The sequence below is a fragment of the Meleagris gallopavo genome, chromosome 6 (assembly GCF_905368555.1).
Source record: "Meleagris gallopavo chromosome 6, MGAL_WU_HG_1.1, whole genome shotgun sequence".
Lineage (NCBI taxonomy): Eukaryota > Metazoa > Chordata > Aves > Galliformes > Phasianidae > Meleagris > Meleagris gallopavo.
In genome coordinates, this window is record NC_139409.1 from 34,203,530 (window position 1) to 34,220,192 (window position 16,663).

Genomic DNA, 16,663 nt, shown 5'->3' on the forward strand with positions numbered 1-16,663 from the left:
GAATGCTTTGTATGTGAAAATGTTTACTGATACCAGGAGAAAGTCAATACAATGAAGTAGAAGGTAAAAGTGACCTCCTTGCTATTTCCTTTTCGGCACTGGCCAAGGATACACTGCAATGCAGACAATCAGCTCTTACATAATGGAATGACAGTGAGAATAATCAACTGATATGGGATTATTCGCCTCCAGTTTTGTGATCTGTTTGTAGGAAATTAACCTCAGAAGTAGATTTAAAAATCTGAAAGAACTACTACTCTCTTCAAACAATGCAAACAGTATGACTTCAATATCTGTATGTGGAGTATAACGCTACAATAGAAGAATTGATAACCAAATAACCATGGTTCCACATGAACCAGAAAACTTGGGTCTCAGTGCTTAAGGCCAGAGCATCTCAGCAAGAAATAAGTTGTGTTTCTGACATAACTCATCTTTTTTTACAGGGTGAGTGTGCTGTAAATGGTGTGCCTCATGCAGTGTCAGCCATGCCAAAGAGAAATGTAAGACTAATTCCATCAGTGAACTGTTTGAAATATCTTTATCTTACCTGTCGTCCTGAGATCAACTGTTGCTTTGTCATAACGGGTCCCTTTAGGATATCACCAGTCCCTTTGTTCTGACTGTTGGAGCAGTAATGGTCATCTGCTATTGTGATTTGCTCATTTTCTTCAGCTTCCAGTTGGCTCTGGTTGAAACGCAGGGACCCCTTCAGAATATCTTTGATCTGTTGTTAAGTGGGAGAGGAAGGACTATAAGTTAGAAGTCTGGAGGAATTCTGAATTTTTTAAAGTTCCATGCAGAGTGCTTTCAAACACTATTTCCCCATAACCATCGCTTTGAAGATAGGAAATAAGTCAGTCTTAATATCTATATAGGCTAAAGATGTAAAGATGTAAATATAATTACAATGTTGTTGTTACAGAAACTGGAAACCAAATCTAAAGAGAATGAAACTGCTGATATTTCCTCTTACAGATTTAGCATGTCACATCATTCCTGATAAAATGAATTTCCAGGGAGCAGAGTATAGTAAAATCAGATCTTCAGATGCTCATTAGCATTCTCATTTTATATATTTAGCATTTTTTCTTTAGATTGAATGACACTCAAGTGGCAACTCAATAAAATAATGGGGACATAAATACGACTATTACACAGCATGCACATGTCTCACTAAGAAAAATGCTGAAGTTGGAACTGTGTTGCCTCAGCTCTTGTTCAAGGCCTCTCCAGAACAATTTTGAACTCCTTATAGCTCAGTTTTACTTTCCAAATAAAAGTGCTCTGTAATGCTCGATGCATTAGTATTAGTAAAACAGCTATAACAGAAAATAAAACAGCAGTATACAAAGACAATTTAAAAAGGGGAAAAAAGAGGATTAATAGTGCAGAGGGATACAAGAAAGTTAAGTTAAGCAATCATTATACCTGCTTCAAACCAGCCAAGGAAACCAGAATTTCATCTTCTTTTTCCAAGCGTTCTTGTAATATGACTTCCTGAATATTTCCTGCAACATCAAAACAAACAAACAAAAAAGCTAAAGAGAGAACATTCCCTAAATAACCTCTAATGTGCTGCCAACTTACCACTGATTTACATCTTCACAGTGAAACCCTGTGACCTGCAAACACAATTTCAGACAGACCTGGAGGCTGACAACCTTATTAGCTCTGGAAGTGGGGCCAGCAAAACACATCAGTGCTGCCAGGCTCCTGCTGGCTCCTGCACTTCTACTAGACCTCTACTGCCCCAAGGTACTGATGGGCTCATTGCTTATGGGCTCTAGAATGAAACATTGGCCTCTGTTGACAATGGAATTACTTCCATCTTTGAGCAGGAGGTCAGCAATTTTCATTTAGATCCTGGCCACTGCAAACACTGTAATACTCTTTTTCTCTATAACACGACTCAAAGTTTCACCCCCTCTCCAGTCCCTTCCTTTAGATGAAAAACTCAGGGCTGAGCAAAATTTATGAGGCAGAAGGAGATGTGCAATACTGTCATTTCAGAAGACACCTGTCTTCTATTTCTACAGTGGTTCTCCAAGGACATATTTCAAGAAGCTGGTATATGGTGCGTGTGCTATATACACCAGAGATACAGCTGCAGTGGTTTTCCCTAGTAGGGAAGTTCTACACAATCCTGACTCGCAGTCCAAGCCAGCCTCGAGAACTGTGCAAACTCTTCATCTATGGCAGGTCCTTGCCCAGACTCCTATCTGCTCCTTTCCTCTTCAAGCCTTAAACACCAGTGAATCTTAATAACCCATTTGCAATGCGAGATAGCATCTATCAATTGAAAATTAAAGGACACTCTTTTGTGCCACTGATGTCTTACACACATAGAGCTAAGTCCAAATCCTTCAGTGATGTCTATCTGGGAACAAAGATTTGCTGCTCATAAATATCTGTAACGTAGGTGCTAAACAACTAGAGCTTTGTACCATTATATACACGCATTTCATTTGTTTGTTATTAAAACTGTCTTACAGGTTCAGGGCCCCAGTCAGTGAAAAGCCAAAAAAAAAAAATAAACACTGAGAAGGATAAATATGAAGACACTGACAACTTATCGCTTGAAGTTTCAAGTTAAAAATATTGTGCAATCTGGCTTAAGTTTTGTGTTTACAGAAGAAACAGCAGAAGAATGAGATGTGGGAGACTGGACTAGATGAGATTGTAAAGGTAGAAATATGTATTTAAAACTCACCTATAAATAAGTTCAAAATTGTGTGCGGGCAGAAATTAGTAGTAGGTATAAATGATGAACAGGAAGGACAGTGAAGGGAAAGGATCCAAACCTAAACTATAAATGAACTAGTAGAGAAGCTATCTGCAAAGGGGAAGGAATAAAAGAGCTGTGGAAGGCAACAGCAGATGAGTTCTGAAAGGCAGTATGATCAAGGTCAAGAGCAATAATGGGGTAGGATGACTCAGCTTTGCATAGAGCGCATCTGAACAAGGAGATCCAAGTTTACACTATTTAGCACTTATTACTTATCATGCAACAGGAGAAGATTCCAGCAGCAATGAAATCAAATAGTGCAATTGAACAAAGTCTGGCATGAAACTTACATCAGAAAGATTGCATTATCAAGGCTAGAAATAATGTGAAATTAGATCTTTCCTCAAGTACATAGCATCGTGAATTGAGAGAAAGCATAAAAAAACAACATTGCTTTTTCTTTTAATATCTCTTACACATAAATAGTCCTATCTTTCAATTTGGTAAATAAAATATGCAAACATTTACTTATAAAATTATACTTTAGATAGTGATTTTCCACTGTTTAATAAACAGTAACAGTTTTCTACTTTTAAAAGATTCAGATCTTTAAAGATCAGAAGTCCAAAGTCCAAGTCTTCATAGGCAGGAAAATAATACATAATCACAACCTGAATTCAACCGTCTTTTCCATTTCTCAGCATTAGAAATAAAAACATATCTGTAGTGTCCGATCCCCCACATAAATTACAAATATGCATTAGCAATTAAGGTATATAATGACTAAGCATATGGACAAGGAAAATAATTCAAGACAACCATCAAGCCTGCTAAAGATAAACGTGGGAGATCTAAAAACAGTGGGGAAATTAAAGGAATGAGAGTAAATGTTGACCTTCCTCATGATGTGGAGATAATCTATTATTATTTCTGTTCTTTACAGATGTTTATAAGTCAGCATTAAAAAAAAAAATTAAAAAAATCTATAATTGCAACCAAAATCAGCTTTTACTGTGAGAAATGTATTGAGATTTTTAAGAATTTATGAATGGAATGATGAAAGTCAGCAGTAAAAATCAATACAAATGTTCATATAATTACATATTTACTTTAGGAAGATTAATACCAGATTTCAGTATTAGTGTCAGAGACAAAAAGATTGAGAGAAAAGGTTGGAAACACTTCAAAGTTGTCTAATAAAGACTTGTTGCATTTCAAACATTTTTCCTTGAATTTTCAAGTACAAGATGACATATGTTCTGGATAAAGAGGGCCTACTATTATTATTATTATTATTATTACTATAATCATTTTTTAACCAGTTAAAAACATTAGAATGTATTTTGGAAGAATGCCCACTGTGAATTTGTTGAAGCACAGTTCTGGACACTCTTCTACTTAGCACAGAAAAAAGTCCAAACATGCAAATCACTGTAATCAGCCATTTTTCTCCCTGGTAATAGTAGTGACATAAGATCATAAATCAGAATGTCCTTTTCTACTACAGTGAAAAAGAATGAAGGTTTCCCCGTGGAACTGGCAATGAATTTTTCTTCTTCTGAATATGCCCTTGTACTGCACACAGCTTCCTATTTAATACACTCATCCCTTTCGAATGCAGAGTGACTCTGCATGAATGAGTGCCTCCTCAGTCACATTCTCCTGTTGTGACCACCCTTTGCAATCCAGTTTTGATGAAGCACTTGTATGAGTGCCAGGAAGCATGACATTTGTTATGATATTGCTCTTCTCCTCAGAAGTCAGCAACATTATGCACTGTAATGGTGGTCCTTGATCAAGACTCATAAGCTAAGAAATGCTTTTTTATGTAATTTATGAGAATACATTTTGAACACTTATTATCAAATGAGAAGATTCAGTGCAGTTTGATAGATAACTGACCAGCTAATAACTACTTCCTTAGGGAGATTACACCTTGATATATATTAAAGACAATTGTAACTACAGAGGAATAATATGCAGATGATTGCATTTTTGTCCTTTTCTACAAAATACAGGAAAAAAGAGTATTGAGTGTTAAGGTGGCAACAGGCTAGTTGGAACAACTGAAGAGTTAAGATGAAATAGTTTCCATTTCCTGCTCTTACATTTTTCTCAAATTGTAAATAACTTCACATGAAAACTCACTGTAGTTTGAGAAGCAAGATTTCTATTTTCTCTCCCTAAGTTCTAAAATTTAAACTGTATATATACTATAATTTGCTGTACCAAGTTGAAAGGAGGAAGATAATCCACATCAGCCCCTAGCAGTAAAATTAGAGAAGGCTTATGCTCTTTGATGACTGACCTGCTACATATTGCATAATGGTGAGTACAGTAAGTGCTGAGCTCCTCATCCAGGGAAAGGGGCTGTTCAAAAGCAATTACAGACCAAATTTTCTCTTTGAAGGTGGAAAAGCTGGTATGTTTGACCTAATTACTGTAGGTGCTCATTAAGTAAACTAACAGTCACTGAAAAATAAGCATGCCTTCAATACAGATACTGCAAGAAACCTACACAGAGTGGTGTTAAATGAGGACAGTGGGAAAACTACTCTGTTGTATGCAAGGTCGTCTCAGGCATCTCATGGCTATTCATGTGAAAGACAAATCTGCACCTCTTCATTTCCAGGGAGGTGGAAATTACACAGGCCTACAGTCCTACAGGGTCAAGGCATAACCTGGACTTAACTTTCTACTGACACAGATCATGCGTAGGAGAAGACTGAATCTGGCAATAACCTTACCACCGTCACACTAAGGTTCTTTGCTTTCTCCTATTCCATTGTCTTTTTGCAGTGCATTTCTCTCCAGATTTCCAGTTTAACCCAGTCTCTTCTCAGGACCTTCTTAAGAAGGTGCCTTCTGCTGAGAGGAGCTAACTACAAAGAGCTGCAAACGGCATTATGAATGATACCTTTCTATTAGTAGTACATGATCAGCGATTTGTGAACAACCAACAGTGCTAGAATAATGTTAAGCCTATGTTTTTCATCCTTGATTCAAAGTCACAATGCAAAAAGGCATTCTCATTGCCAACGTCATCAGTAGGAAAGGAAGAGATGTTACCACTTCAGCACTGTGATATTCCTAATGAAAAAACAAAAAACATCCAAATTCACACAGATATCAAGGCCTGCAGAGAACTCCTGTGTTCCAGTTCTTTTGTATCATTTTTGCAATGAAAAGAGAGTTTATGTGAAATGTTTCCAAAATTTCCAACATTATACTAGTAATAGCAAGACATCTTTTTTTACTACCATTAGAAAGCTTGAAGGATGGACTGATATTTAACTTCTGATAATATTTTTTTCTCTGTTTTTACTGCAAATACTTTATTTCTACTAGAAGTGTTATGGACGTCCAGGAGGAAAATCCGTTCCTTCAAATCTTGTTTAATGTACACATTATGTTTATGCCAGTGCTAAGGTGTTCAAAGACAACAGTGTATACACAGACACCCTGTGATTCCAAAGAGAACACAGAAAAAGCATAGATGCTGTGCCTCCCATGACGGGCGACAGAGCATGCTCTTGATATACAGAAATGATTTTTTTAAGAAATATTGGTCCTGATGGTGGTGAGACCCTGTACTATCCCACACTACTTACATTCTTGATCACTGTTGAGACAAATGACATCTGCACGTCTCATATGCATCCTTCTTTACCCATGATTACAAATACCTACTAGGACCACTACCCTCTGAGCTCTTTAAAGCAATGTATTTTTCTGAAAGTTCAAGGCAATTTTTTTCCTCTCTTTCCTCCTGTGGAATGGTTGTCTTCCTATTGCTGTTTACATTCACTAGAAATAAAAAAAAACAACCATAGTGTGAAGTGACAAGCAAATGACAATTTGTTCTGCATAAGTGACAATCTTAATAGCCATAAGAAATTGCAGCCTAACCTAAGGGAAAACTGTACTATTTCATTTCCTCACAATCTAAATGATTCATATTGCAATGGATTGCAGACAATACAGTAAAAAAAATTGCTATGGTTGTGCAAAAGACAGTTCTTGTAGATCACGTAGAGATTTCTAAAATGCAAAGTTGTCTACTACTTGTATGGCTGAATTAATTAAAACTGCTTTTGATTTTACAAGCAGAATGATTTACTCAAATACCACTGTGGTAAATGGCAATGAAAACATGGATAGATTGAGTGTTTTGACAGCAAACATCCCTAAAAGCCTAAAGTTCTATTTAAAACATACTTAAGGACATTTTCTATGATGCGTGTCATCAGTAAAGAAATATGTCAACCTGGAAGGAAAGCTAAAGCATCTAAACTAAAGACTTCTTTATTAAGAAGGAATACTCATTTTGATACAGGTGCTTTCAATTTTCAAATAGCATAAATAGAGACATTATGGATCTTAACAACTACAGGACTTTCTGTTCTCTTTATGGGTAGAGTCTGATACAGCACAGATACTAACTTGAACTATTTTGTTTTAGTTACTCATATGTATTTTTAAACTATTTTTTGATAATTTTTTGAGACTTTTTTGTTTGCCTCATAGCTATTGCTTCATTTAAGAAATATCAGTCATCTATTACATCTAATCTCTATGTTCACTGCAGACTGTTGTTTCTAAATCTTTACATCTATGGCATTTCTGTAAAAGAAGACATCAGTGTTATACGTGCCATGAGAGGGTGGGTGCTACTCCTAAAACCAATGTTGTGCTCTTTAAGACTTTCTAGACATCCAAAGAGTATATACAGGTTTTGAGTATGACTACATGTTCTGTTGTATTGTTCCTTAGATGTTTGATGTCAGAAATAACTGAATTCTACAGCGTGTCCATTCAGTAGCATCATCAGCTTCCCATGAAACTGTTTCATCTAGTAGAAGAGACTGCAATTTACATTAGCTTTGACTTAAAAAAAGAAAGATCTTGTAAGCTCTGAGTCATATTTGTATCACTTACTCAGAAGTCTTTGGGAGTACATTATTGACAGTAGTGCTGAATTGGTGCCCAGATTAAAACTGAAAAGCACATCAATCCCAGCTGTGAAGTGCAGTTACATTTCCATTAATAAAAATAATTAGAAACACATGTTAAAGAAAAGCCATTTTCCTGTTTGCCTTGTTTTTCCTCTGCCCTTTTGAATGCCTTGTATAGATTTGATAAATCTGCACAAAGTGACTTCCTGTCTGCTCTTTCTGTAAGTTTTGGTCCTGCTGCTGCTCTGTTCTGAAGATAGGGACATTTCCATGTGACTGGTTCATCTACTAACTGCAGTCCTCTTCAGTGAAAATTGTTTCTAGCATCATTCAAGTAGCTTCTTTGCTCTTCTCCTAATGATGACAAGTGTTCTCAACATGACGGACAACCATGAATGGCTAAACAAAGTATGAAGAGTGAAAGAAATATATGCCCCTGCTCACCTGGCTGATTAAATGAAATGTAGATCTTGAAGAAAATAACAAGCAAAACAGTGACAACAGTACGGTTCAGTTATAAGAATACCAAAGATCCTTATGAAAATAATGGATAAGTTAACAATTTAGTCATGCTGGAATTTAGCTTCTGTCAAGGCTTTAGTCCTCTAAAGCTGATATCACAAGACAGATCAAAGCCTAAGAGATGCTGTGAAGGAAAGGGTGGATGGTCAATAGTAGTCAGCAGAAGGGAGATGCTCACCCTACAAAGTTAAAGAAACAACAAATGATGGAAGTAAATACTGTGACAGAAATTTGCTGAAACTTGCAAGGAAAGGTCTTGATATAGGTAATTATTGGCTATGCAAGCTTCATTATTTTAATCTTCTCATTTTTATCTGGACTGCCAAGATGAAAGGGTTTGTAGGTGCCTATCACAGCTGGACTTTCAGGATTAACACAGTTGCTAACTATATGTATTTGACCTTAAGAGTCACCTTCATGAGACAAAAAGGTGTTTTAACTTCATGGAGCAATAAAAATTATACTTTTATTCTTCTTGGACACATATATATCTGTCTCTAGACATAAAAATGGAACATGGCCAGAAGGGAGAGCCTGAAAACAAAGTTATATAATAAACATTTGTTTCACAGTAACTACTCCTGTATTGTTTAATAAATCTGTTAGTGCTCTTCATTTATCAGTATTTATTGAATATTTTATATTTTTATTTTTAACAAGAAGAAACCCGTGTAGACTCAAGGGGCTGTGTTTGTTGCAGCCTTTTTAACTTACAGCATTTCTTAACACACTGGGTTTATAAAGTATGGATAGTTTTATTTATGTCCTGAGCATGAGGAAACTCACTTAATGCACTAATTACCTTAAAAAAAAAAAAAAAAAAAGATAAAATATTTCATTTCAAATCAGGGCAGCAGAATAGTTTCCATTTCAATCTCATTCTATCCTTACAAAAATTTCAAAACCTTTCATCTTATCCCACGATAAAACAACAATTCAGTATTATATTGTGTACATTTTACAAGTAGTGTACAAAGATCTATACTGAGCGATGTATCAGCCTCCAAATAACAAGCAATTAAGTCAACTTTTTCCTCCTCTCCTTCCCCCACTGCAAGAGAACTTTATAATAAAACACATCACTGCAACAATTCTATTGACTGTTATAAGAGGGATGGATGAAGCCAATGTAATTAAGGTTTTAAAGGTGCTATTTCACACAATGACTGAAATTATACTAGCAACTATATCCTGTAAGTTTCTGTTCTGTATTTTTATTTCTCCTTTCGTGCCCACCATGTTTGCAATAACTACAGTGAAAAGGTGGCTTTGAACTATGCTTAATGAGTCTTCTGAGTAATGTTTGTCTGGGAGATGTCAGGCAGTATAACTCTAAGTGAGTCTTACAGTTGCCAGCATTTCCTGATGCCTGTGGCAGGGACACGTCCTGTTATCTTACCAAAGACGCTCTCTGTGAACAGTAAGCCACCTAGTTAGATAAAAGACTATATTTCTTTATTTTATTTTATTTTATTTTATTTTATTTTATTTTATTTTATTTTATTTTATTTTACTTTTTAACCATGACACCATAACTTCTGGGCATTTTGTAAGCAAGCAATTATCTACACAGGGTCACATATCCCACTAATTTTATGATTTTGTCGCTCTCCTTTGCTTATGTTTTAATGAAAAAAAAAAAAGAAATTAAAATAAGTTTTGTTCCTTATATACATTACAAGGGCTGCTCCGAAAGTAATGCTTCCTATTTTATTATGTGCTCTTTGTATTTGTTATAGTTTCCATGGAAATAAATAGAAGGCATTACTTTTAGAGCAACCTATACATATTGGCCCAAGACGATTCTTCTTCACTCAGTGTGGCCCAGGAAAGCCAAAAGGTTGGACTATTTGGACTATTCTCTAGCAGTAGTAGCACCAGTAAGAAGATGAAGCTCATAAAAGCAGGCAGACGTATTTATTCTGCATAAACATGGTTATATCTTTGTTGGGTACCTTTGCACATATTTCTAGGGTGTTGTGCAGAACCATGTGAGCTTACTCTCTGCAAAGCTGGTGTGAGTATATAGGGCTTATTAGCAGAGGGTCTATGCTGTGAGAAAGTAGCTAAATTGCACCTGGACCCCAGCACACTGTGGAAGCAACCTGCTTGTATTTATACAGTCCTGCTCTTAAGCAAAAGCAAGAATGAAATGATCATAGTTTCTACACTTTCACAACCTGATAAATTACCTACTAGAAAGGAATAGTTTCTATATAAAGATTTACATAGCTGAAAATTTCTTCTAGCAAAAAGGACTTGCTGTACTTGCACTTTCATACACTTGGAGGTCTGAAGCTGCATCTCTGCTGGAAACAAATATTAGGTACTTCAGTTTTAAGATCAGTGATGACGGATTAGTTCCTGACCCTTATAAACAGATGACATTTTAAAATTCATCACTTTTCTCTCTGGAGCAAAACTGTCCAACTCATAAACATCTTTCATAATCTCTCATGTTATTACGGGCCATTGGAGGGTTTATACTTCTCCAGAATTTCTATTGACTTTTTGCTAAGAGTCTGTGCTTTAATCCTGGGTGGGTACTGACAAAAACCAAACCCTAAAGATACCGGAAAAGCAGATGGCACTATTGTTAACTGCTGTCATTTGAACTGCCACTTAATAATATTGTGTGGTCTCAAGCCTCAGATGTAATGAAGCTTGGTTGTCTGAGAACCTCAGGACTGACTTCACCAACACCTCAAAGTCAACTCCATGTCAAATGTGAAGAGAGGAGCCCACCAGTAGATACTGTGGGATGTTTGGAGTGATACTGGGGTGTAAATTTCTCAGAGAAATGATTCACGATCTGCTCTAAGACATCAGACAGAGGTCACACTGAACAGGAGAAATATGACTTCTGATGGCACCTCTACCTCAATCCCTTTCTTCTGACAGGGGAAGAGGAAGCAATTAAAATTATTCAAGAAGTAAGTAACATTATGTTAGGTTACAATACTGCAATATTTAACCAGTATATTACAGCTTTCTGAATCAGTGAGCCCTGAGGAGTTTATGAGCACTAACAGAAAAGTATCTCAGAAAAAAAAAAACGCTGAAGAAAATTACTGTATTACTGAAGGCACAAGGGATATTACTCCTCGAAAAAGGCCAATGTGTGTAAAAAAGAACATGAGAAAAAATATATCTGTGATAATGCTGAAGCAGTAATAGCTATAACAAATATATTCTTTCACTGTCAGCCGAGTACTATTCTGCATTTATATTACAAACAAAGCCGCAGGACAGGCTTACAAGATTGGATGCATTTTCATTTCATTAATGGAAAAATGGAACATACGAAATTCTTTCTTTTGAAAGCTATGACAAGCTGGTGGAAAAGGGTGGTAACAGAAGCAAAATCTGCCTTCCTGTCTGACAGTTCTACATACACAAATTTCAACAATTATCCTTGGAGGCATTAAAAGGCATTCCACCCCAGCAATGTTTCAGCAGTAAAGGGAAAGGGGGATGAAAATCAAAGCCCTTTCTGCTGCACAGCTCTAAGAAGGAGACAAAAACCACAATGACTTTCCTCCGTTTTCATGAACAAAAGCCTATTTCTAATTTCTACACATAGCAATCAGTAGTAATATTTCAGAATCATCATTCATTACCATGGTAACATCCCTTGATATTACAAGCAGTTAATTATTTCGTTGCTGTGTGGTTCACCATATGTGTTATTTACGGAAGTAGATAAACATTTAATAAAAGCATCTTTGAATACATGAACAAAATAAAAAAAGCTTTTCTATCCCTTGTGGTCATTCCTCATGTTCTATGCAAAAAATAAAAAGCGATAATAAAAGGTATTCGCTGAAACCTATAGAAAGGCAAAGTTCTTGCTAGAAAGAAATCTGGTGACTTTATGTGGCAAAGAGTTCTGACTGAGATTTTAATTAAACAAAATCATTTTCTAAAAAGAAATCATATAAAGGTATAGTATATAAATATAAAATACTAATATAATTATATTTGATGCAAATAGATGTAAACTACTAGATGTAAATTACTAGAAAAACAGAACAGATGACTTCCTGATTTATCTCAATCATTTCTGAGCTATAACATGACATCTCTATCACACCACAACGTAACTGTCCTGACGGTCATCAGGATCCCTCCAGTAAGAGAAAGAACATCCTACAATTGTTTGATACTCTCTGTTCATAGCGCCAATTGAGTAGCTCTGTGCTGCACACTGGATACACACTTCTATAAGCTAGAATTAACACTGTATTGTTAAAAAGCAAGTTGCAAATACAATGCAGACAAAAGCTAATAATAGTGTAACAAAGTTTGCACAGTATTTAAAAGGCAGACCTTAGACAGAACTTAGAAGGAATTTATTTTGGGTGACTCCTCAAGTTCTGCATATCCATATCCATTTTTATTAATAATTCAGCCAACTATTAAATGCATGACAGCAGAGTCTGCATTTCAAGTGCTGGCAGGAAACAGAATACATTGCAGAATAACCCGACTTACTCAGCTAAAAAGCCAAATGACAGCAAGTGAATTTCAACATAATCAAATGCAAGGAACATATATGTAAACATTTCCTGATTACATCTAGGGGATAAAATCCTGTGTTTAAAAAGCTGTGAGTCACAAAATTTTAAAGATCATAGTGGATTATCACCTGAACCCATGATTTTATCAAAGTGTACTAATGTAATGCTGCACTACACATTTTAAAAAAGAGGAATTGTCACACGGAAGTAAAGAAATGACCTTCCCTTTGTTAAATTACCACTTTGCTGTGCAGCTGCTAATATAGCATATCCTGACCTGATTAACCCACCAGAAAAAGCATATGAAAGCCCTAAAAAATTCAAAGGAAGACAATAAAAATGTTCTGCCGTAAAAAGTAACCTATTTAAGAGAATCAAAAAGTATCCCAGCTAGCGAAGACTCTGTTGAGAGATTTTGATCACTATGTGCGTATAATTCACTGTTATGTGCTCTTGGGTCTCTGAAATAAAGTAATTTTCATCGGTAAGAGATACCTGAGGCAGTACTAGACTAGTTACAATAGCAGCCCTTACTAACCTTTCCTCCGACCTAGAAATGACCAGGTATTTTCTGAGTTTTATTTTGCTGTCATTTCTTGAACACATCCATGAGTAACAGATGGACTCTGGAAACAATCCTTGGGGGTTGCTCACTGGAGCTATTGAGAGTTTCCTTGATCAGCTTGCTGATGTGTGCTGCTCGGATCGCCTGACAGATTTTTGCACAGGTCATACTGGCAAGAATCTTGGTGATTTTATTCCTGGCTTCCCATGGATCATCTGCTAGCTGGAGACACCTAACCTGGAGACACCTAAACTCTTCAATTTGCAACAAAAGCAGGAACTGGTAAGGTTGGTGGCACCTCAGACTCTCTTGTTTTCTATTTATTGTAATTAACTGTTTATTGCTAAAGGATTTAAGTGCATTTGTCTAACCCGTTGCCCAGACGCCCTTGCAGAAGGAATACACTACAGCAGAATAAAGCGGTTGTGCTTAGAGGTATACACTTGGCTTTTGAAGGCTGTGATTCCAAACTTTCAAATAACACAGTATTTATAGCTTTTCCTAGGATCGTAACAGTGGCTACTAAAATTATATGGACAACACATAAAAGAAAACGAAAATACAAGTACAACGCGTCTTTCACATCTTTTTGACCTGGTAAATTTAGGTAACGTATATTTAGTTCTACCCACTGAAACACTCAACTGTGATGTTGCAGGATATAAACAAACCTTGAAATCATTGCACTTGTGCTCTGATTTCTTAATAACGGTGCTTTTTGCACATAACTAAATATAGTAACCTTTGGACTTTGGTTCAACACAGTTTAAAAATACTGCTTTTATCAAAGTCTAGCTAAGTATATTTAATACCTGAATCGACTGAAGCTTTCTGTTTATTTTTTTTTCTGATTAGTCTTGGCAATATATAAATCAAATTAAAGAACGCAATATTTGTTGATTTTCTTCCCAAGGTAGCTTTCATTTTAACATACTTCTTCTGGTCTAAGCAAAACACTACAAAGTAGCTAGCCTACAGTAACACATTTTTACAAAATGAACTTGACCAGTGTACACTGTGCAGATGTTATATTTAATGAAAGTATTTGGATTTTATACAACTATCACTACATGCACCAAGTATGATTCTAGGACTGCTGAACTGCAGACAAGCTAGAACAAGAGTTCTAGCACACCTCTAACAAAACACAAAATCTTTAGAACAAAGACTATCTGTGCTAAAATGACTAATTTTTTCTTAGCATTGTCAGCAGCTAATACAATCTCAAGGTTAATGGTATGACAGTATGATACCGAATCACAGGACCTCAGGGCTTGGAAAGGACCTAAAGAGATCATCGAGTCCAACCCCACTGCTTAAGAAGTTTCCCTACAATAGGTTGCACAGGTAGGCATCCAGGTGGGTCTTGAATATCTCCAGAGAAGGAGACTACATGGCCTCTCTGGGCAGCCTGTTCCAGTGCTTCATCACCCTTACCATAAAGAAGTTCTTTAACATGTTAGTATGGAACCTCTTATGTTCAAATTTTACACCATTACTCCTTGTCCCATCACTACACACCACCGAGATAAGCCTGGCCTTATCCACTTGCCACATATCTTCCTTTACATATTTATAAACATTCATCAGATCCCCTCTTAGTCTTCTTTTCCCCAGGCTGAACAGACCCAGGTTACTCAGCCTTTCCTCACATGGGAGATGGTCCAGACCCTTTATCATCTTTGTGGCCCTCCAAGGGATTCCTTCTAGGAGATCTTGTCTTTTTTGAACAACTGCATACATTAATTCAATTTTCTTTGTGACATCTAAAGTAATATGCGGTGTTGTACATAAATATTATTTTTGTTCTAATCCAAACACGAGAAGAGCCTTTGCAAAGATTATCAGGTTAATACAGGGTATGGCACTTACCAAGATGAGTGTTCATCATCTTTGCACAATATTTGCACATGGCTTCCAAGTCGTTTAGCTGTCCTTGTAGGAATGAAATTTGGGCCTCCAATTCCTCCTCCTACAATAAGCATTAAAAAAACCAACATCTTTATATGACATACAGTAAAATTGGTTATACCACTCTTGAAATGTTTTGATGTCTTCTAATTTTTCCTACTTTTTTGCTTTTGAGCAAATTTTGGAAATGAGGAGAATCACTTTATGGATGTATTTATTAAAAGACTTGTAAATTCTTTCATGATATAGGGCTTGGTCTTAGTGCTTCACTTTTTTTTAATATTATTTTTTCATCTAAAGAGTCCAACAAACCCCTGCCTACATTCCCATACATTATCCAGGAAAGGTTAAGAATTCACATTTATTTTCCAGGTTACCTACTTGTTTTTGCTTCTACACAGCACAACAGTAATGGTTGAAAAACTCATCAAAGAGAAAAATTCACACTTCTGTTAGAGTAATTTTTACAGCAATTCCTTTAAAAGCTCAGAAAAATTGCTTTTCTATTTCAAGACATATTTAATGAGACCTAATGTTATACCTCAATGATGCACTACTATCATATATTTTGGGAAATTTACTTGTGTCACATATGCTCTATATGTATGAAAAACCTGCCAAAGCAACTGGAATTCCACAAAACTTTTCATGTAGTGTTTAGGTGAAAACTAATTTCAACTCACTGTAATACAGTGCGTCTACATTATCAAGTTATTTAATAAAAATGCACCAAGTACAATTTAAAATACCATTAAAAAAATCGTCTTAAGGCCCAGTGTTAAGCCATGTGATCCATACCCGCATAGAAACTACATCAACCAAGAATTTCTCTTTGAACTCTGAACTTTGTTTGCTATTTACAAATGCATCCAGTCTCAACTGTGAAGATGATTCTGGGAGAAAGTTTAGAAAAATACCTTTAAAGTTTAGACATACTCAGTATTAAGCAATTTTTTGTTTGTTTACTTAAGAGCACAATTAAATTGAAGGAGATGAAGGCAAAGTAACTTGTGAGCAACCTGTTTTTCTTAGAGTTTTACAGTTTTATCATACTCTTTTTGCTGGAGACTGCTGAATGTAAGTTTGTGAATCACATTTCAAATGAAATAAATGCAAAACTGCTCAGCAAGAATAAAGAAAGTGAAACAATCTTGTTTTACACATACAAGTGATCTTAATCTCCACCACAAACTGTGACGCAGAGGTAAGCAAAGGAAACATAACAGTACACAACATATATCCAAAAGCAACTGAAAAATAAAGAGGAATTTAACGGTAGCATTTTGCAAGATCCAGCAATATAATTTTCTAGCTATGCACCTTTTCATCACACCTATAATCTACAGATACAAAATAATTTTTCACTACTATTTTCTTATGTTATTAAGCCCTCACCTTATTTTACTCATCTCTCATGCTTTTGAGAACTTAAGCCTCAAAGGGATTGAGTTGATGTTGGCAA

General features: G+C 35.9%; 1 protein-coding gene across 14 annotated transcripts in view; it reads right to left on the reverse strand.

Annotated features, from left to right (window-relative positions):
- TBC1D5 (TBC1 domain family member 5) overlaps window positions 1-16,663 on the reverse strand; it is a 297,677-nt gene that overhangs the window by 8,443 nt on the left and 272,571 nt on the right. For all 14 annotated transcript variants that reach the window (XM_085226304.1, XM_085226314.1, XM_085226310.1 and 11 more), the window contains 3 exons: window positions 15,163-15,262; window positions 1,432-1,511; window positions 551-727 (listed from right to left, as the gene is read on the reverse strand). In XM_085226304.1, coding sequence (XP_085082430.1) covers window positions 551-727; window positions 1,432-1,511; window positions 15,163-15,262 — 357 coding nt within the window. The remainder of the gene's footprint in view (window positions 1-550; window positions 728-1,431; window positions 1,512-15,162; window positions 15,263-16,663) is intronic.